General features: G+C 44.4%; 1 protein-coding gene across 1 annotated transcript in view; it reads left to right on the forward strand.

Annotated features, from left to right (window-relative positions):
- The window catches only part of NFASC (neurofascin), a 104,793-nt gene that overhangs the window by 19,004 nt on the left and 64,637 nt on the right, over nt 1-21,152 (forward strand). Inside the window, exons 6-8 of the mRNA XM_036753636.1 lie at nt 11,581-11,692; nt 13,025-13,209; nt 14,391-14,522. Coding sequence (XP_036609531.1) covers nt 11,581-11,692; nt 13,025-13,209; nt 14,391-14,522 — 429 coding nt within the window. The remainder of the gene's footprint in view (nt 1-11,580; nt 11,693-13,024; nt 13,210-14,390; nt 14,523-21,152) is intronic.

The following is a 21,152-nucleotide window of genomic DNA, read 5'->3' on the forward strand; positions in this document are numbered from 1 at the left end:
CTAAAAGAAGAAAAATGCTCACTGGCCAGGAGTGAGGGCTCCTGGCGATCCTTCCTTCCCAGAGCTCAGCCATGCAGCCAACACAGCTCAGCTCCCAGCACACGGCACACTGCCCTGCCTCTCAGTCTTACACCCCTAACTTGTCTGTATTTCCCACTTCTGCTTCTAATTAGATTGTGTTATTACTAGACTGGAAGCTACAGGAAGGTAGGAACTGTGTCTTATCTAAGCTTTGTTATCTGTCTCCCACGAGTGCTTTGCAGACAGGAAGTTTTAATAAATAGCTGTCGAATGAGTATTTGAAGGGACTTAATGCTCAGTAAAAATGGTCTGAGTTTCCCCTATTAAGCGTCGATAACCTCTTCCAGGGCAGACTAATTAATACAGGTTGAATTCTTTATTACAAATTTCACTCAACTGAATAACTTCATATAGCGAAAAGCTTCCAAAGCCCCAGGACTCTGGCCCTTATATTTCTGAAGTGTATTTCCATACAACAAAATCCCAGGATAATGAAAGGGTTGAGACACCCCTATTGAAGTTTGTTGTAATAGGATTTTGATCTCAATTCAAATATGCAAATTTTCTGGCACACCTTTCTACCCCTCCTGGCAGCAGACTGTGTTATTGGATTCTCAGGGATGATGGTTTGGCTAACATCGACATCACCACCCCTACCCCTTCCCCAGCTGTACTGGCTACTGTCAGAACTTGAAGCCAGTGTCCAAGGAGTTAGTGGTAAAAAGGACATTTAGGGTCATTTGTATGACTTCCCTACCCTCTTCCAAAGGATGACTATGGCTCTGTCTTTGAGGAGAGATGGGGAGCCTGTCTGGGGCCCTGGGGCCAGAAAGGCATCCTAGTTCCAGACAAAAGCAAACTGGGTTGGTTAGTTCATTGGGAACCAAGTCTTTGTTCTCATTTTATCCTAAATCAATCCCTTTTTGCTCTAGACTCTCTTGGCTCTTGGATCCAGGACTTCATTTGCAAACATTTCTCAGACCAGAACTTGGCACCCACTTCCCACTCCCAACCTTCCCTGAGTTTTTCTCCCCGCTTTTAAAGGTCAAATCACCCCATCACCAGCAGTTAGAAAAACTGTCTGTGAAATATTAAACATCCTCTTAACAGGGACATCTTCCTGCTGAGAGTCTTCTCTTAGGCAGCAGCTTTGCCGAGAGGAGGACCAGGATGCTACCCCTGAGTCCTCCATCAGCACGTGATTGGTGTAGGTTTCTGAGGGATCTTGGAGTCACTATTGATGCAGGCTGCTCTTGGTCCCTTACTATTTACAAAAGGATTTATCCACTACTACCATCACTACCTTTGCACCAACTATGGCCTTAATCTTCTTTTGATGGGATTTCGGTCTCTCTTCCCATCAACACTTCCCCCATTCAGGCCATCCTTTATCACTGGCCACCCACAATGAAGCCGACAGACCCAGTTTCCCAGGAACAGGGAACTTCATGGGAAATGAACTGTTCTTAGGGGTAGCTAAGGTGGCACAGTGGAGTCAGGAAGATGTTAGTTCATATCCTTCCTCAGACACTTATTAGCTGTGTGACCCTGGGCAAGTCACAGTCTCTTTCAGCCTCAGTGTTCTCATCTCTAAAATGGGGATAATATTAGCACCTACCTTGTAGGGTTGATGTCAGGCTCAAAAGAGATGATACATGTAAGGAGCTTTGCAAAGCTTAAAGTGCGGTATTACTGCACTTTACTGCGGTATAAACTGCAGCTATTATCATTATTATCATATCTTAAAAGGAAGATTGCCTAAGTTTATTGACTAGAAAATAGTCTGATGGATAATAATAAATTATTATACATAATATACTTTGTATTTATTTTAATAATATTTATATTTATATTGTATAGTATAATATATTTACTGTATATCTATATTTTATCTATTTTATATTTTAATAATATTTATTTTATTTTATATTTATTATTATATAATTTATTTTATATTTATTATCATATAATAACATAGTCATGAAGCACCTTACAATTATGTAACACACAAGGCAGCTAGATGGCACGGAAGATAGAGCACTAAATTTGGGAGTGAAGACCCAACTTCAAATCCTGCTTCAAATATTTATGAACTGTGTGACCCTGAGCAAGTCTCTTACCCTCTCTTACCCTCAGCTGCCTCATTTGTAAAATGAGAGAGTTTAATTGCATGACTTAATCTAAGGTCTCTTCCACCTATGCTCCAGGAGGAGGCAGAGATTACACATACATCTCATGTGCAACTCCCCCACGACGATGCTATGAAGTAGGTGGTACAAGCATTCTTAACCTCTTTTTATAGATGAGAAAACTGAGGCACAGTTCAAAGACTTCTGCCAGGAGTCCTTTTTTTTTTCTTTTTTGGAGGGGGGAGGGCAGGGCAATTGGGGTTAAGTGACTTGCCCAAGGTCACACAGCTAGTAAGTGTGTCAAGTGTCTGAGGCAGGATTTAAACTCAGGTCCTCCTGACTCCAGGGCCGGTGCTCTACTCACTGCGCAACCTACCTGCCCCAAGCTAGTTCATTTTTAAAAGATAGGTAGAAATTCTTTTTGAGACTTGCATGGGCTCAGGCTTCCTTCTTAGTAAGTAGCAGAACTGGCGCTCAAACCCAAGACTATAGAATCCAAATCCATGCCGGGAACAGGCTTGCTTCCTCTGAGCCCAAACTTCCTCATTTGTGAAATGGTCTAATAACATCTACCCTGCCTACCTCACTGGCCTGTTTTGTGCTTCATTGGCAATTCTGCAAACCATTTCAGAAGGCACCAAGTCCTGTGCAGATGTCTGTTATGGTGATGGTGGTGACCATTATCCTCATTGTTCAGAAAGACTCATTTCTTTCCATTTTTATCATTCTTTCTTATCTCCATCTCTCCCAGTATTTCACCTTCATCCCCTTTTTTGAGCTGCTTTACATTGCTTGTTTAGTACCCAAAAAAATCTGAGCCTTCTTTTCTGGGCTTCTTTCCATGTCTTTCTTTTCCAAGAGACCACGTGCTTCGGTTTTTGGTGATGGTTGTTTTTGTGGCTTTTTCATTTCTGTTCTGCCTCTCCTGTTTATGCTGTCCTCGACTTCATAGTTGCCTCCAGTTTATTGCAGAGCATCCCCATAATGATTTGTCCTTATGAAATCACCCTGACATATACAGTGGTGAGTCTGAGGGACTGTAACTATGGGAGTAACTACAGCTGTGCTAATATGGGTTTGCCTAATAACCTCACTGATGACTCTGTAACCTGTGCGGGCTAACCAGTCCAAGAGCCCAAAAGGCTACTGGACAAGGGTGCTCAGCTGCCTACTCCAAAATGCTTCCCTTTAGGAAATGCATTTGTATACTCTGCTTAGTGGGGTTGGGAACATAAGGGGAATTGGACGGCAAGACACCAAGCATCACGGAGGCCTCTAAGTCAGAGCAATCCTCAAAGGCTTGTGCTTGAGGAGTACTTCAAACCAGGGCAGGGTCTGCAAGGACTTCTAGGATAATTCAGCAAAATCTTATGGATTTGTAGCAGGTGCTTGCCATGTTTCTTTTGGAAGACCTGGGAGCTTGCCAGTCTCTATCAATCAAAAGAAGGAAGAGGGAATTTGATTTTTCCTAGTGTTTAGACAGCACAGAAACTTTTGTAGTGTGTATGAAGTCACTGCTTGGCTGTCTGAAAATGGATTTGCTTTGCAGATTATTTTGGTGACTTGGGAGCACGTCACTACCAACCAGTTGCTAGGTCCCATGCCTGTCCAGAGTAAGACCAGGCAGAGAGATTGTATACCAGGGTCTCAGATCTACTTGTGAGTTCACTCCCAAGTTAAATATGGATGAAGTTAGATTTCCCATTGTTGTATATTATCCATTTCTCTTCTTTCTTAGTACAGGTAATAGAGAATTGAGGGTAAGTATTCAGAACTCAAGAAATACCTCCCTCCCCCCCACACACACACACCATGCAAGATGCAACATACTCTAGGGATAAAGGCACTGAACTTGGGGGATAGGTCTGGATTTCAAGGACCACTCTGCCATTTGCTACCTGTGACACCCTAAGCAATCTACTTCTCTTTTCTGGCTCTCAGTCTCTCTTTATTTGTAAAGTGAGAAAGTTGTTAGCCTTTTGTGTCATGAACCCTTTGGGTGGTCCGGTGAAGGGTATAGACTCCTCAGAATCATGGTTATTAAACATATTAAATAAAACACACAGGATTGCAAAGGAAATAATTATATTGAAATATGTTTATCACAGTAAAAAAAAATCATGGACCCCAGGTTAAGAAGCCCTGGAATATATAATATCTAAGGTCCCTTATACTCAAACATCTTGTGGTATTATGCAATAAGTCATATTCCTTTATTTCAACATATAAATGGTTTCCCAACCTGGGAAGATAGGTGATTGGCTATTTCCAGTCCTAAAGCACTCACCCTGAAGCTCAGTAATTTCTTCTTTCCCTTGAATGAGCAAAGGAAGAGCGTTTCTTTGAGCTCTGGGGAAGCAGCTGGCCCCCACTCATCAATTATAGCTCAGAAGCTCGAGTCAAGCTGCAGACTCCCCGGGGGTGTCATTGTGGACTTGGAATAGATTGAAAGTGTCAGGACTGTGATGTGCTAATATAAACAGTGGTTGGGGGTCTGGAGTGGGGGAAGGAAAGGTAGCAGCTCTGGCTTAGCACCAAATAGTACCCCCCCCTTTTGAAGTCTGCCCAAGAGAGTTATAGTACTATAGGAGGAAGCAGGAAATATATTGGTCAAGGCTTTTGTCTGCAGAAGCCTGGGCAGAGTGTGTTTTCTAGAGATGATCGGACCAGTCATTGTCTCAGGAGCTCCTTGAGCATTGGCATGGACTAGGGCTCTTTCTGAATAGGACCTAGGATAAAATATTATACTTGATAGCTGAGACATAGGATGATAGGAATGCAAGGGCCTAAGATATCCTACAGTCCAGTTCCCTCATTTTACAGAGCAGAAAGTACACTTCGTTATAAAGGTGATAGTACTGACTTTCTAATCACATCAGCTGGGCATGTGCCTTGAGTATTTTTTAGTAGTTGTGATAAGCTTGCACTGATTCATCTGCATGCTTTGACCCACATCCCATTGGGACCAATGGCACACAGTGACTCAGGAGGCAAGTGGACATAAGGACCATAGTCTGGGCTTAGGTGGGACAGTACAAACTTCGCTCACTCACAGGTACCAGCATAGAGATTGAACTTTGGTACTTGATACAAGACGATTAAAAGTGAGTCCAACTACAAAAAACAAAATGGTGGTGTTGTAGATGAGAAACAGTGATGGAAAGGGGCCAGGTCCCTTTCAAGTCATCAGATGCACACTGAAGTATAGAGAACTCATGATAATTTGACTAAGTTAACAAGAAAGCGGTGGTATGGAAAATCCTAAGTCATCTCTGCACACCATGGAAAAATATGCTATTCTTTATTTGTAGCAGTGGCAAATTTCCTCCCAATCACATTTCGTGTAGGCACATGTTAAAATGTTTGTCTTCCCTAAACAGGTGCCAGATTGCCAACTGACAATGACCAAAGGGAGACCAGAAATACTCCCAGGTGGAGCAAGTTGTCCTGATTGAGTACTGGATTAGGATCTGGGAAGTGCAGGGTTCTAACTAGTTACTCATTGTGTGGCCATGGGGAAATCATCTGACCTCTCTGAGCCTCAGCTATTCCTCTGTATGATGGGGACAATATCTGTAGGACCTCCATTATGCAGTTACTATGAGGCTCAAATGCGATAAAGTGCTTTTAAATTTCAAAGTGCTAGATAAATGTTAGTTATTATTCTAGATTTCCTATAGAGGTTCTAACAAATGTATAATTCACTCGGGGATTGGTGACTGGCCATAACATGTACAGTTCTGAGGTCTGTCTCTTAAGGAGAAGGTTGTTTGTCCTCCTTCGCCTAAAAGGGCCAGAAGGAAGGACAAAGTAAGGAGGAGGAGAGGATCTTGGGGAATCAGAGAAGGAAACAGATATGTAAGAGACATGAGAGTCAAACCTGTGAAGGACAGAAAGATTAGGACAGCTGGAAAAGAAAATACTGAGGGGTAACCCTCCTGCTGCTGTGTAGAGGACCCTGCCTTTGTCCTTTCCACCCTTACCAAAGACCGGAGAAGATGATGTAGACTTAAGCCACAGCATAAGTTGGACATGAAGAAGAACTTCCTGACAGTGACTTTGGAGGGAGCCGGCAAAAAGGTGGCTGTGGTCTCCTCTCCTCTAGGGAGCCTTAAAAGTAGAAGGTTGGATTGGAGAGGAGGGATGCTTGAAATAGCATCTGAAGGTCCTTTCTCACCCTGTGACTCAGATACTGTCTTCAGACTCCAAAACTGCAGAGATGACTTGGATCCAGGATTCTTGCTGGTTGTCTTCTTCCTTCAGATTTCTTGAACTCTATCCTTTTGGCAACCAAATGCGATACCTGATATGTTTTCTATGGTGGAGGTGATAGTGGGGAGAATGTAAATCCTTTAGCAATCTGGGTCAGTCCTTTTCAACAGAAGTGGTGTTGCTTATTACTTAATTGCTTATCAACACTTGATTGTTTATCAAGTGTCAAGAGCTAAGGAAGTATGGTGAGCGCATCCCCTGATGGCCCAGATCTCCTCTACAGAGCCTGAAGATCACCAACCAAATACGGCAACAGGCAAGACATCAGGCATACTAGCGTAGGATCATCTCTCTCTCTCTCTCTCTCTCTCTCTAGTCACAGATGTGTGCTGTAGCTCAGCACCAGGATTCCCTGAGATGGTGAGTTAAGTGCCAATGAATGAATGAATGAATGAAGCGTTTATTAAGCACATAGGTACAAAACACCCTACCAAGTGCTGGGGATACAAATCCAAATGTAAGAATCTCTGCACTCAAGAAGCTCACATTCTAATGGAGGAGACAACCATTCAATTCAATAAACATTTAAGTGCCTACTATGGACCAGGCACTGTGCTAAGTGCTAGAGAAACAAATAATAAAAAATAGTCCCTGCCCTCAAGGAACTTATAATCTAATGGGATAACAACCCATAGGGAAGGTTTCAGCTGCAAGACAGATAGAAAAGCCCCATGGTCCTAAGGGCACAGAAGTAAAACAGATGATTTTCAGCTTCTTCTTTAATGTCATTTCCACCAATAGAATCGTATTAGGTTCTGATGGTGAACCATTTAACAATGCCAAGGACTTTGGTAGCAAGAGTACTCCAACCCTGAGGAACAGGAAAGGTGACCCAGGTGAGACCATGCAATGCTGTGCACCTGGAATAGGTATCTGGAAATCATTTAATTTCTCCTCTTACTACTAGGCTAACTCTAGCCCTTGCAGAATAGGTGGCTTTAATGCTTCTAATGAAGGAGAAGGTTCCCCGATCATCACTTTTCCTCTCAAGCATATTTTGTTGTCGTTCAGTTTAGTTGTATCCGATTCTTTGTGACCCCATTTGGGGTTTTCTTGGCAAAGACACTGCCGTGGTTTGCCATTTTCTCTCCAGAAGATACTGATCACATATAATATAAATCCCTCAGGATGCATTGACTTCTCCAGGAATGGAAGTAATGTAACCTCCCTCCACTGGCTCCCTCCAGTGGCTTCCAAGACCATCGCCTCTAATGCTAGAGTTTCACCTGAATCCCTCCAGCTGCAATGATCACATTTTGTCTTCTGTAAAATGTGGGCCTTGGACAGATAACCTCTAAGGGCCCTTCAGCTCGAGGTCTATGATCTTGCTCTCTCTCCAGGATCTTATCCTGTCATCCCTTAATTATCTCTATGTCTCTCCCTGTGATGTCTCTCCAAGTCCTCTGTGTCCCTAGGGTGAAAATAAGGATGCCCTTTCACACACTGGAAGGCTTTCCAATCCACATAGGCTCCTCTTTGCAGTTCAGCTCTCCCAATTTGCTTAAGAACCAGCCAGAATTGATTGAATCTTAGACAAGGGCATGAGAATTCTGGGTAAATACTTGGGAGGAAGTGTGTGCATAGCTAGGCTTATTAAGTTCAGCAGGTTCTCCTACTCGGTCTTTTGCTTTTGGTTGCAATGTGTCTCTGATTTGAGCAGAGAAGTTGCTGCAGAGTAGGCCTGGCCAGGATATGTCCCGTTCACCTGCCTCCTTCAGCGCCGCTGTCCTCCAAAAAGTGTCACGCAGTACAAAAAGAGGCCTTTTGCACCAGCAAGCTGTTTCCCCCAGTGATTCTGCACACAGCCCTATGGATATGCCAACACACTAATACCAGTCATATTGCTGTTGAGATGGGGACCAAGGAAAAGAGGAAGTCAAGTTGAGTGACATAGGTAGTATTGGTTACTAATGTGTGTCCATGTTGTCAAGTCCTTGAACACAGATGAACTGGTCAATTCTAAAAGTTCCCTCCCTTTCCGCACCAGAATTCCAACTGTTTTCTAAGTATTACTATGTCCTTTGATAGCTTGTGATGGTGCCTCTACCCAAGTCTCACTCTGATGCCTCATGTTGTTGTGGTAGGAACCCTAGGGTCTTGAAGTCTGGAAAAGCCCTGAGTATGGGCCTGGTAACAGATTATATTCTTTGAGAATCAAGCCACCTTAGCTTCACAAGGGTAAGACACTAAGTGGTGAGTTGTTGGCCCCAGAACTTCAGAAAACCTTCTGCTGAGACTTAGAGAAAATTTGGATCTGCTCTGGGTGAGAGAGCCCTCAGACAGAAGAGAGTATAGATCCCTGAAGTATTGAAGTAGCACACAATTTGTAGCAGCCCCTCACCTAGAGGACACTTGAAACAAACATCCTTGGTTCCAGTGGCTTCCAAGACCATCAATGGCTTAGGCTTCCTGGAATCTCCCCTAAATCTATCCTGCTACAGTCACCCATATGTCATAGTTTCTCTTTCCCATCCTTAATGCATTGCTAGTCAAATGTATGTGCATTACTATTTCCTAGTCATTATCAGACAGTCACAAATTAGGTTTCAGGGTTACAGCCCCCTACCTGGAGAGAATTTCTAATCAGGTCTTTGAGGATCCTTTCAGCTCTGGCTCCACAGTCCTATAATCCTGTATTTGAGAATTCACAGACCCTGAAGCAAGAGCCCCCTCTCTGCTCTGAAATTCCACTCTTCCTGAACACCTTTGATCTTGCACCATCATGATGAATGGGCTGAGGATTCAGTGGCAGTGAGCAGAAGTGAGCGCTTCTTTTAAGTGTTAGCATCCCCTAGTTCCAAAGGGACAGGTGCTGAAAATCAAGGTGGTGTGCATGCAGTAACCAATTCACAATGTAATGAATTAAACCATTGTAGAGGGCCCTGTAGTGTGTGTGTGTGTGTGTGAATAAGGTCCCTTTAGAGTATATCTTGTGGGACAGAGATTTGGCAGGGTTGGAGGGAATACTTGACGCAGTGATGACAATCCTTCCTATGTGACTTGGAGGCAGCTAAGGAGTGTCCATAAGGCGAGATTTAGAAGCATTTCAGTATTTTCCCTTGCCCGTTACTATCATTCATATCATCACCTAGCAGTCCTATAGAAGGTTCAGAAGTTCACTAGCCTATCGAGTGTGAAATACACCCCCTCCCCAACAAATGGGCCGCAGCTTTTCCCAAACTCATCCCTAACCTCTTGGTTATCCACCTAATGGCCACAAGCACCCACAGCCAAAGGAGGAACATGCTTCCAGTATAGAACACAGATCCCTTCCTTACCTACAGCCTGGTTTCTTTGGGGTCTAACTTGGTCTCTTTCAGAGCCTCTGTAAAGGATTACTAGACACCTCAAATTGTGAGGTACTGTGGGAACATGGAAGAAGATGATCCCTGCTCTCCAGCAGCTGATGTAAACTTGAATAATCCTCTTCTTTTGTCCTTCTATTGACAAAGGGAGAAACAAAGCGAGTGCCTTGGAATAGTTTATTTCCCTCCCCCTCTATCCTTACTTTGGAGGGTTTCATTGTTTACACCAGGACAGTTCACCTTCCAATGTGCCCATGATCCTTCCCATCAGACTGGGGCTGGGAGGGGCTGGGGGCCTCTGGCTGGGAGCCCCCACTGGTTCTGGACACGGACAGACCAGGATAACAAATTACTTCAGTCACTTTTCTGATTGGGGAATGCCAATTACCCAGATGCAGAGGGTCCCTGCAGACCACCCTACCCCCTCTCCATGACAGAATTGATTAAATCCTTCTCGATGAACAACTTTGTTCTTCACCTCACACATCTCTGAGGGGCTCACAGCCACTGGCAGCTCAGGATGGGGCCCATTAAGCTGTATCTCCCACCAAGAAGAGATGCCCCCTCCCTAATGCCATAGCTCCAAGCTAGCCTTCCGAGTGGTCTGAGATCAATGGTTTCCTCACTTTTTTGTCTTCAGATTTATGGTTCCTTGTTGGGAGATGTCTTCATACCATCCTTTCCACTTCTTTTGCAAAACTCTCTCATCACAATCCTTTGCAAAAAGCTATGGTAAGAAAGACCCAGCCCAGGTGGAGTAGGGTCCTGCATACTACATGGACTCTTCTGACTTGAGCATCCACCTCTGAGGTCTCCCCACCATCCATCCCACTATCCTTTTTCTACAGGACATTGTTCCTTGAAAGCAACACTGAAATCTTTGAGACATTTGGCCCTTAAAAGAGCAGCACAGCAAAGTCATTTCATTAATTTTAGAGCAATATTAATATGTAAGCTATTTCTGAGTCTAAATGAATAGTAAATCATATTCTCCAAAGGAATGGCTATCTCCCCTCACACCCCCTCCTCATCATCTTACTTCTAATTAACACTCTCTTCTCTCACTTCCACCCCCTTTCAAAGCCATTAGTAAAAGTACAGACTGGTTTTGGTCCCAAAGCGGATGCGATGCCTGCCGTTCCTGCTTATTAACTCTCCACGTCAACACTAACCCATTAATAACTCTTTCCTGGTGTCTCTGATTGTGTGTCTGTGTCCTTGAAGCTCTGTCCTTGCCCTGTGTCCCCAGGGTCCCAAAGAGCATGTTATATGTATATCCTATTGTAATCTGTATCCTAGCCTTTCTTTTGCCATTTCCTTTCTCTGGGAGGAAGGGCAAGCTGCAGGGGCGGGGATGAACTAGGAATAGTGAGTAGAGGTTGCAGAGGCAGAGTTTAGCTCAATTTAAAGAAAAGCTTCCTAACAAGTATACTTGTCCCATTCTCTAGTCCCCTTCCCCTCTGTCCCCAACCAATTCCTGGGCTTGCAGAACATGGCTAGGCTTATTGGTGGCATGGTCTTATCATAGCACCCCCTCTCTTCTGCATTTTGGAGGAATAAAGGTGGGTTTTAGATAATGAAAGGATGATTCTTCATGACGTGTCTCATCAGAACACAAAGCCACATATGTGTGCGGGAAGGGCAGATGGAACCTAGCTGGCTAGCGGGCTAGCTCTCTCCCTTTGGTGCCCTAACAACTAGGAAAGAGGCTAAAAAGGGACAAGATCCAGAACCAGGTTTCTTAGGATGGGAGAAGACACAGGCATGACAATGACTTCTCTCCAGCCAAACTATGCCACACACTTGACTTTCCAAGGAGGTGGCTCATAGCCATACACTTTGTCCCATTTCAGCTCGAGGAGTGGCAGAACGGACGCCCAGCTTCATGTATCCCCTGGGCACATCGAGCAGCCAGATGGTGCTGAGGGGCATGGACTTACTGCTGGAGTGTATCGCTTCAGGGGTGTATGTATCATTTGTGTTTGTCCTTGGACCCTTCTTCCTGATTCTGTTCAGAGATCTAGGAAAGGGGCTTCATCCAGGTTTCATTCTCTAGTTGACATTGAAGGTGAGATGATGATCTAGCTAAATCCCATGCCGGAGCTTGTCTCTATCCCATCCCAATGACCCTGTTATTCGGGTAAAGGGGAGTCAGAAATTCTGCCTTGATTTGGTGCCAATTTTCTGTGTCACAGTGGATATGTAACGTAATCTCTCTGTGCACTAATGTTCCCCTATAAATGGAGACCTAATTCTTGGACTTGAAATTAGAAATGGAAACACACCTCCTCCCCACCCAAGGAAAGCAAAAAACTGGAAATCCAGTTGCAAAGAAATGACATCAGGCAGGAAAGTGTTCTTCTAGTGCTGCTTAGATCCAGTCCTACCTAGAGTTTTCTTTTTTCTTTCTTTCTTTTTTTTAAATTCAATATCAGACCAGTACCCCTGAGTTGTTGGGGATCGGGACCTCTTCTGTTTCTACTGCCACCATCAGTCTTTAGGTCTCTGGGGATTTCCAAATTTCCTCCCATTCCATAGTCTCCCAACCTTCACACAAATGCTCCCTTTCTTTCCTAGTCTGTCGATGAAAGGGGTTGGGTTTTTCAGAAGGACATTATAAGTCACTAAGAGAAAGAAATTAAAATAATATGGACTTTTGGAGTCCAAAATTGCCAAGTTACAGAGTCCAAGAATCTTATTCTAAGACACACTTCATCTATACAGGCTTCTGTGGCCCAGCTTTAGGCTAATAAGGTCTGTGGACCACTAACCAGCCTGTAGGTCTGCTCTTGAGCACATGGCACTTACCTACAATATGGGGCTATGGACTGGGCCTCAAGTCCAGCTCTTTCACTTCAAAGCTGTCACTCCTACTGGCCCCCCACCAACTCATGGGGTGATTGCTTCCCAGTCCCATGAGTCCTACACTTTGGCAAGTCTGGGCTTAGTTAAATGTTTCACACCTGCTAGGTCCCAGCCCCACTTGCTTCCTCCAGGTTAGGTGCATGATGCCTAATGTTACCTAATTCCTCACCAACAAAGTGTTAACCCAAAACACCTTGGAGGTCTATAATATCCCACCTATAGTAATAAATACTCATTTCCCACCAGAAAGGAAAAAGGAAGGGTCATTTTATTAAACTAGCCACTTAGGGGCCCCTAGTATAGACTCCTAACATCACCGAATTTTAGCCTCGGAAGAAACTTTAGAGGTAATCTAGTCCAAGTTTCTACAGATTCCCCAGCAAGAGCTTAACATGTCCACCTTTTATCTCCTGATGGGTCTGACCTTCCTAGACCAGCACCAGACATCGCGTGGTACAAGAAAGGTGGGGACCTCCCAGCTGGCAAGGTCAAATTTGAAAACTTTAATAAGGCCCTGCGTATCACCAATGTCTCAGAGGAGGACTCTGGGGAATATTTCTGTCTGGCCTCCAACAAGATGGGCAGCATCCGGCACACGATCTCGGTGAGAGTAAAGGGTACGTTGTGTGTATTTCTCATTATGATTATTTTGCCTGTCCAACAACTCCTTCCCCCCAACCTTGCCGCCACTACTACCACCACCTCTCATCTTCCAGAGAGTAGGAGGGGGGGAGCCACCCAAAGCACCATGACCCGTGGAGCATCCATCCACCAGAAGGTCATCACTCTGATCACCACTGTGAGTGGATGGGTAGCATGTGTGTATGCTAGCAGGTGGGAGAGACAGAGAGAGACAGAGACAGAGATCTATGCCCGCTTCTCCATAATGGCTTTGGCTCCTCCCCTCATCAGGCAATTTCCCCCCACCATCCCCCTACCCACCATCACCATTTGGATCACAGCCACAGAGCCTGTTGGCATGTTGTGTTGATATTTTTTTTCATTTTGCGTTTTCCTGTTCCTTGGTGTGTTGTCTCTGCCTTGCAATTTTCTCTGTATGTATGGGTTAGTACTATGCTTCTTTTAGGAAAGAGGTAAGGGGAATGTCATTGATAACCCAGCTAACAAAACAAAGGGGCAATGTTTCATTTCACATGCAAACATGGAGAATTCACTGCTCTCAGAAAGATGTGGCCTTGGAATATTTCTTATGGCATTAGGTTTGGGTTGTACTGAGCCATCAACACTCTCATCCAGAATCCCCTTGGGATCATTTCTGCAAAGTTGCTGGCCAGGGTCAGGAAGGTAGTCCATTAATCTTGGCGTGGTGTTTCTTGGTTTGAAGATAATTAGTCTCATTAGTGCCATAAGCACCACAAGCAAAATCCAAAGGTGAAGGGAACCAGCAAAAAGGAAACCAAATGAGGATCTATTCATGGGCAGCTGAGACCCTACCCCAGTGGAATCTGAGGCGCTACCCAGACAGAGCCAAGATGGCCTTGCAAATAAAGACCCAGACCAGCCAGCTTAATGCGTGTTCACCCATCCTATATCCTATGTAGACATACTAAACCACTATTCTGTGCCTTCTGGACCTCTAACCAAAGGTCTGTTTGCAGACTGACTAACTGTTGTCAATAAAAGTGGGACCAGGTCAGCATAGGGAGAGCCAGGCTGCAGTTTAAATAGCAGTGTTCACAGGTCTAGGCCTTCTCCCTGGAGGAGCAATTGTCTTGGGTTTTCTTATTCCTTCCCATCCCATCTGACTGTCTGGCCTATGGCTGTCCTTGTCTTCCAGCCGCTCCCTATTGGCTAGATGAACCCAAGAACCTTATCCTGGCCCCAGGTGAAGATGGGAGGCTGGTGTGTCGGGCCAATGGGAATCCCAAGCCCACCGTCCAATGGCTGGTGAACGGGGATCCTTTGGAAGGTAAGGTGATATAATGTCTCTCCCAACCTAGTGTTCAGAAGAACTATATTTTGCTCTCATCAGAGCACATCTGTAATATTGTACTCAGTTCTAGACACCACATTATTTAATGAGGTCTTTAACAAGTCAGAGAGGGAAACCACCAGGATTTTGAGGGGATGGAAGACTATGCCATAGGAGAGTCTTTTGAAGGCACCGGGTCTAACCCGTTTAGTCTGTCAAAGAGCAGATTTCAGGGGAACATGATAGTGGTCTACAGCTATTTGAAGATTTGTCATATAGATGAGGGATGAGACATGTAATGCTTGTCCCCAGAGTCCAGAACTAGGAATGGTGAGTAGAGGTTGCAGAGGCAGAGTTTAGCTCAATTTAAAGAAAAGCTTCCTAACAAGTATACTTGTCCCATTCTCTAGTCCCCTTCCCCTCTGTCCCCAACCAGAGAATTTGAACCAAAATTATCATGCTCTCTCTTTAGAGGTAGCATATCCCTCCTCACCAAAGGTCTTCAAGCCAAGGCTGGTTGACCAGTGGTTGGGAATGTGCCTCAAACACAATAAATATTCCATTTTCCATCTCCATGTCTTTGCACTGGAGGTTCCCCTGCCTGATATGCTCTCCTTTCTGACCTCGGCTTCTTAGAATCCCTAATTTCCTTCAAAACTCAGATGAGGCATTACCTCCTATATGAAACCTTTCCTAATCTCCCCAACTACTAGGTCCTCCCCTGCCCTATATCCCTTTGTATCCATTTGTATATATTAATATATGCACATATTATCCCCCCTGCAAAAAATGGGTTCCTTGAGGGCAGCCATTGTTTCTCTTTTGTCTTTCTAGTTCCTAAAACACTGCCTGACACATAGTAGACAATTGATAAATGTTGATTGACAGATTTAATTTTAGCTATGTTTAGTACTGTAACCCCCTGGCACGTGACATCCAAAAGAATTTAATCAGAAACTTAGAGACCCCCAAACAGACTCTTCCGTTCCCCAGGCCAGAATGGCCTCAGATGCCCCATCCACTTTCTGGTCACCTTTATCTAATCAGTGAGACATATTATTACTAGACAGGCTCCTACCAACACACACACACACACACACACACACACACACACACACACACACCCTATGTTATGAGGCCCCTATAGATAAGTTAAACCTAACAGGGACTGTTAATAACATATCCATCACCAGTTTCCCGCTAAAGTTCTCCAAGAAATTCCATTTCTTCACATATCCTTTGGGGAAAGTAAGCGACTGTTCTCCATTTCTACTCAGGGCAGAAGAACAGAAGAAATGTTATCCTGCACCACAAAGGATTTAGGGAGGAGTTCTTGACCTTTTTTGTATTGTGGACCCCTTTGGTGGTCTGATAAAGCCTATAGACTTCTTCTTTTAAACTGAATAAAATAAATAGGATTACAGAGAAAAATAATTATATGAAAATACAGTTATTAAAATATTCTTTAAAAAAAGCTCACAGACCCCAGACCATGAACCCCAGGTTTAGGGTTGAATTTAGGGAAGAACGTCCCAGGAAGAGTTCATAGGCAGTTGTTTCAACAATCCAACTAGCAGCTTCTGTGGGGGTGTAAGATCCACCCACAGCCAGCACCCAGAAAGCTGCCAACAGCACAGGTTCTTTTGATCTGCTTAACTAAGGAAAGCTATGTGAAGGGGTTGACAAGCTTACTTTAATTCAGCATACAGACAGCATTCACTTAGTTCAGGGGAAAAAACCAGCATCCCAAACTTCAGAACAAAATACAAACAAAGTACAAACATCAACAGACAGACCTTGTCTGATTCAAATCCAATATATAGTTACCAGAGTTTAACAAAGTCCCAGCATCTGGGTTTACGAGCTGGAGGGCTCCTTAGCAACGGGCTGCCCGGAGTCTGCCTCAGCACCATCATGAGTGAGAGCCCTTAAACAAATTACAAACAGGCAGACCCAATACAATTCATAGTTACCAACATCTAGGTTCAGCCCGGGAGCTCAGAACAAGGGCTGGCCCAGAGTCATGTGCCACCACTGCTGTGGGAAAGAGCTCCAAAGAGAGAAAGCCAACCCCTGGTTTTATATCTTTTTCAGCGTCAGGGGTGAGTCACACATGCGACTCACCCACATGACCTAAAATCATCACAAAGAGGCGACTTAAACCCACGTGGTCTAAGAGCCTCTGATGTCCCAAACCTATCACTCAAACTCATTTGTAAACTAGGCCCTACCCTGAGTTAACCCCACCTTGGGCCCCACCTTAGTTACCAATCCACACCCACATAGGTTTTACACCTAATAGGGGTTTGGGCCTAGGGCTTAGCACCTAGTAAGGCTCAATGAAATACAGTGAATTACTCAAAGGAAACAAACCAAACTTTTCAAGGGCACTTGTTGAACTAAGTGCTAAGAGCCCATTTTGCTTACCAACACAGCAGTCATTGAAGTCTTCCTAGGAAAGGCCGTAAGGAAACTCAGAGACGGATCCCCTCGTTTGTGAAATGAGAAAACTGAAACACAGAGGGGTTTAAGTGACTTGCCCTAGGTAACACAGTGTCTGGGGCATAATTCGAATAAACTCTGGTCTTCCTAACTACAAGTCCAGTGTACTGGATGGCCATCAGGGTCGCATTTCCTGACAGAGATTCTTGTTCATTTTCTCTGAGCAAGGGGCCTATAAAACCATCCCTACCAGATAAATCCCTACCTTTTGCTACAGGAGCCAAATTCAGACTTCAGAGCACAATGCTGGACTCTAGATCAAAAATTAGGGGCAGCCATCAGTAAAGTGGAAGATACCCCTCTCTCATCAATTTCTTGCATCCTCATGGCACTTTGGTGTTGAAGGCAGCAAATATCTCTGGCCCTCTTCTTTGCTGATAAATAAATCCAACACCAGGACCCATGATGAAGGGTCAGCCTTAGAAACGTCATCTGCCACCCTCACTGAGGAAGCAGATGGCTCTGAGCACTTAGGGAAGATTGATGAGAGAGGAGATCAATTCTATGGACCTTCTAGAGTTGGCAGGCAAGGAGTGGACAGCAATGGAGCCTTTTTATGGCTAGTGATGGGAGGGAAGGCGAGAGGGATGCTGACCTGGTCTGAATTCAGCTTTTGCTGATTCCCCAGTCTCTGAGCTCAGAATAGCTGTCTGGAGAATGGCGCCTGGGAGGCCAGACTCCTGGGTCCCTGCACACAGCTTTGCTTCCATCCAGGTCTGTGTCAAATCCCAGTTATCTGATCCCAAGCACTGAGTCATCCAGTAACTGTGAATTTTTCTGTTCGAAGTCTTATGAGTGGCTGGGAGGGTTGACTCTAGGTCATTATGGGAGACTGCCACCTCATAAATGCTAAAAAATAATTATAACAAAATAGCAACAATCCCAAAAGTTTCTGTAGAAGTTTTATTTCTGAAATGAGTACCCTATTCTCTCTTCATAGAATCCCTAAAAGGGAGGGTTGATTCTCTCCCTTCTTATAATTGAAGGAAATGAGAAATTAAGACACTTGTAATAAAGTAATATAGTGAAGTCGGGATATAGCTGAACCCAAGGGCTCCTTCCTCCCACACACTCCACACTGCTGCTTTTCTATAGAACAAAGTGTGGATATAATAATAATAAGTCACAAAGGGGTTATTCTTTTTTCTTAAACATAACCATTTGCTGAACAGCAGGGCAAAGGACGTATCACCACAGGTATTCCTATATTAAAGCAAATATATAAATAATAAATACATCACAATCCACACATAAACACGTCACACTCTTTCATCAATGCACTCAGTATCTACTGGGGAGAGGAGACACACATTTACAAAAACCTGCCAATGTGGCATGTGACTGATGAAACCCCATGTGCTCAGGGTCACTCATAAACTATGAAATCTTAAATTTTGGTTCCCCAGAAGCGTTATGGTTAAGGAGCCCAGATTTAATCATGATTATCACCATGATAGTAATATCATTTATATCACACTTTGGGGCAGCCAGGCGACATAGTGTATAGAGTGCTGGCCCTGGAGTCCTGAAGACTCATCTTCCTGAGTTCAAATCCAGCCTCAGACACCTCCTAGCTGTGTGACCCTGGGTAAGTCACTTAACCCTGTTGGCCTCAGTTTCCTCATCTGTAAGATGAGCTGGAGAAGGGAAATGCCAGCCCACTCCAATTTCTTTGCCAAGAAAACCCCAAATCGGGTCACAAAGAGTTGAACGTGACTGAAAATGACTGAACGTACAACGCTTTAAGGTTTCCGCAGCATTTTACCTATATCATCTCCGTTGACTGTCACACTGGGGAGATCGATGCTATTGTGATCCCTATTTTACAGACAAGGAAACCGAGACAGACAGATTGAGTGATCTCCCCAGGATCACGCCGTTGGTGAGAGTCTAGCCAGATTTGAATTAGTCTTCCTAACTCCAATGCTTTATCTACTAGCTGCCTTCATGATCAATGCAGCTAATGAAAGAAAGCGGAAGAAGCTGTGGGATGCATCCCAGCCGGTAATATAAATTTAGCACCCAATACCTCCCAAGAGGTATGCTGGAATTATGCATTACAAGCTCACTCTCTTTCATGAACCGATATGTGGCAAACCCCCATATTGTAAATATAGACCTCAAAATATTCTTGTGGACCCATGACTAATGTGGAAATATGTTCATATGATCGTAGTTGTATAGCCTTTGTCAGATCGCGTGCCATCTTGGGGAGGGGGGAAAGGAGAGAGGGAGAAAAAAATTTGGAACTCAAAATCTTAAAAAAGTGAATGTTGAAAAAGAAATTTAAAATACTCTTGGGGACTCAACCAATAAACTGTACTAAAACTGGAGCATGGTCACAGACCCGACTGGTGCCCACAGTCTCCTGCATATATCATCGACCCACGAAAACTGAAGAACAGCCTGTTTAATGGATGTTTCCTCCATTTCCTCGTGAATCGGTTGCAAATACCAACAGCACCTAGTCCCCAGGGTTTTGTCAGGATCCCCTGAGATAACACATATGAAGAGATTGCCGTACAAATGCTAACTACTGTTACTATTATTCGATGTCACTACCAGTGACCATACCATCCTTAGTCACCAAGATATGTGAACAGATTTTTTCAAATACAAAGGGACGTAGGACTTTGAACTAGAGTCCGGGGCTTTATATTAAAATAGAAAGGGGGTGAAATCAAAATGCTGGGGAAGCAGATGGAGGTACATCCTGCCCTGCCTGCTGCTGCAGTTGTCCCCAGGATGCTTAAGGGGAGCCTACAGAACAGAAGCTGACAGCCCGATACTTATATTTAACTACAAAAAGCAGTGATTTTCTCCACCTGGGCAGTGGTCCATAGAACATTGAATATGAAAGAAAATCAGCAGGAAGCCGACCTGTCCCAGGACTGCCTCTGTCTGGGCTCCATCAAACGAGATGAGAAAAATGTATTCATAACAGTCAAAGCAGGAGAGCGACTTTTCCCTGGACCATGTCTATAGGCGCTCCAACCAAAGTGAAGAGACAAGAAAAAGGATAATGATAATGGCCCATGTTTGTATAATGCCTTAAGGTCATGCTTTTCGCACTACCCTATGAGATAGATGCGCCACTAGGTGGCACCATAGTGCATAGAGTGCCTGGCCCAGAGTCAGGAAGACTCATTTTGAGTTCAAATTTTTTTTTTTTGGAGGGGGGAAGGCAGGGCAATTGGGGTTAAGTGACTTGCCCAAAGTCACACAGCTAGTAAGTGTGTCAAGTGCCTGAGACCGGATCTGAGCTCAGGTCCCCCTGACTCCAGGGCCAGTGCTGTACTCACTGAACCACCCAGCTGCCCCCTTGAGTTCAAATTTAACCTCAGACACTTACTAGCTGTGTGACTCTGGACAAGTCACTTCACCCTGTTTGCCTCAGTTTCCTCATCAGTAAAATGGGCTGGAGAAGGAAATGGCAAACCCCTCCAGCATCTTTGCCAAGGACACTCCCAAATGGGGTCACTGAACAACAACTAAGTAGTATCCCCACTTTACAGATGAAAAACCAGACTGATATTTTAAGTGACCCGTCCAAGATCATGTCACTACATGTGCTTGAGGTGAGCCTTGAGTTCAGGGCTCCTCGTTCAAAGTCTGACATTCTAGCCTCTGCATCACGCTTCCTTTCAACCCAAGACTAAATGCTCTGAAAACGTCCTGAGTCATCTGGGGCTCTTGTCTCTTCACCAGTCCACTAGCAGAATCATAAACATAGAGCTGGAAGGGATCTCAAAGACCACCTGATCCAGCCTCCCCATTTGCCAGATGAGGAAACTGAGGCCATGAAGATGATGTAACTTGCCAGTGGCCATGCAGCTAGCTAGTGTCAGAGGCAAGATTTGAACCTGCATCCTTTATCTCCAGATCCATCCTTGTACGCCTCACGCTGTCTCCATTTTGGTTACTTTGGTTACTTTTCATACTTTTAAAATTACATTATCTCGCCGGCTTCTTACAATCACCTTCTAAGAAAGTCTGGACTGGGATTATCATTCTCACTTGGCAAATTAAGGAACTAAAGCTTGGATTGGGGCAGTGATGTCTCCAAGATCACACACGGTTAGCAGAATAGCACCAGAACCTAGGTGTTCTGATTCCCAGCCTAGT

Source organism: Trichosurus vulpecula, chromosome 4, assembly GCF_011100635.1.
Source record: "Trichosurus vulpecula isolate mTriVul1 chromosome 4, mTriVul1.pri, whole genome shotgun sequence".
Lineage (NCBI taxonomy): Eukaryota > Metazoa > Chordata > Mammalia > Diprotodontia > Phalangeridae > Trichosurus > Trichosurus vulpecula.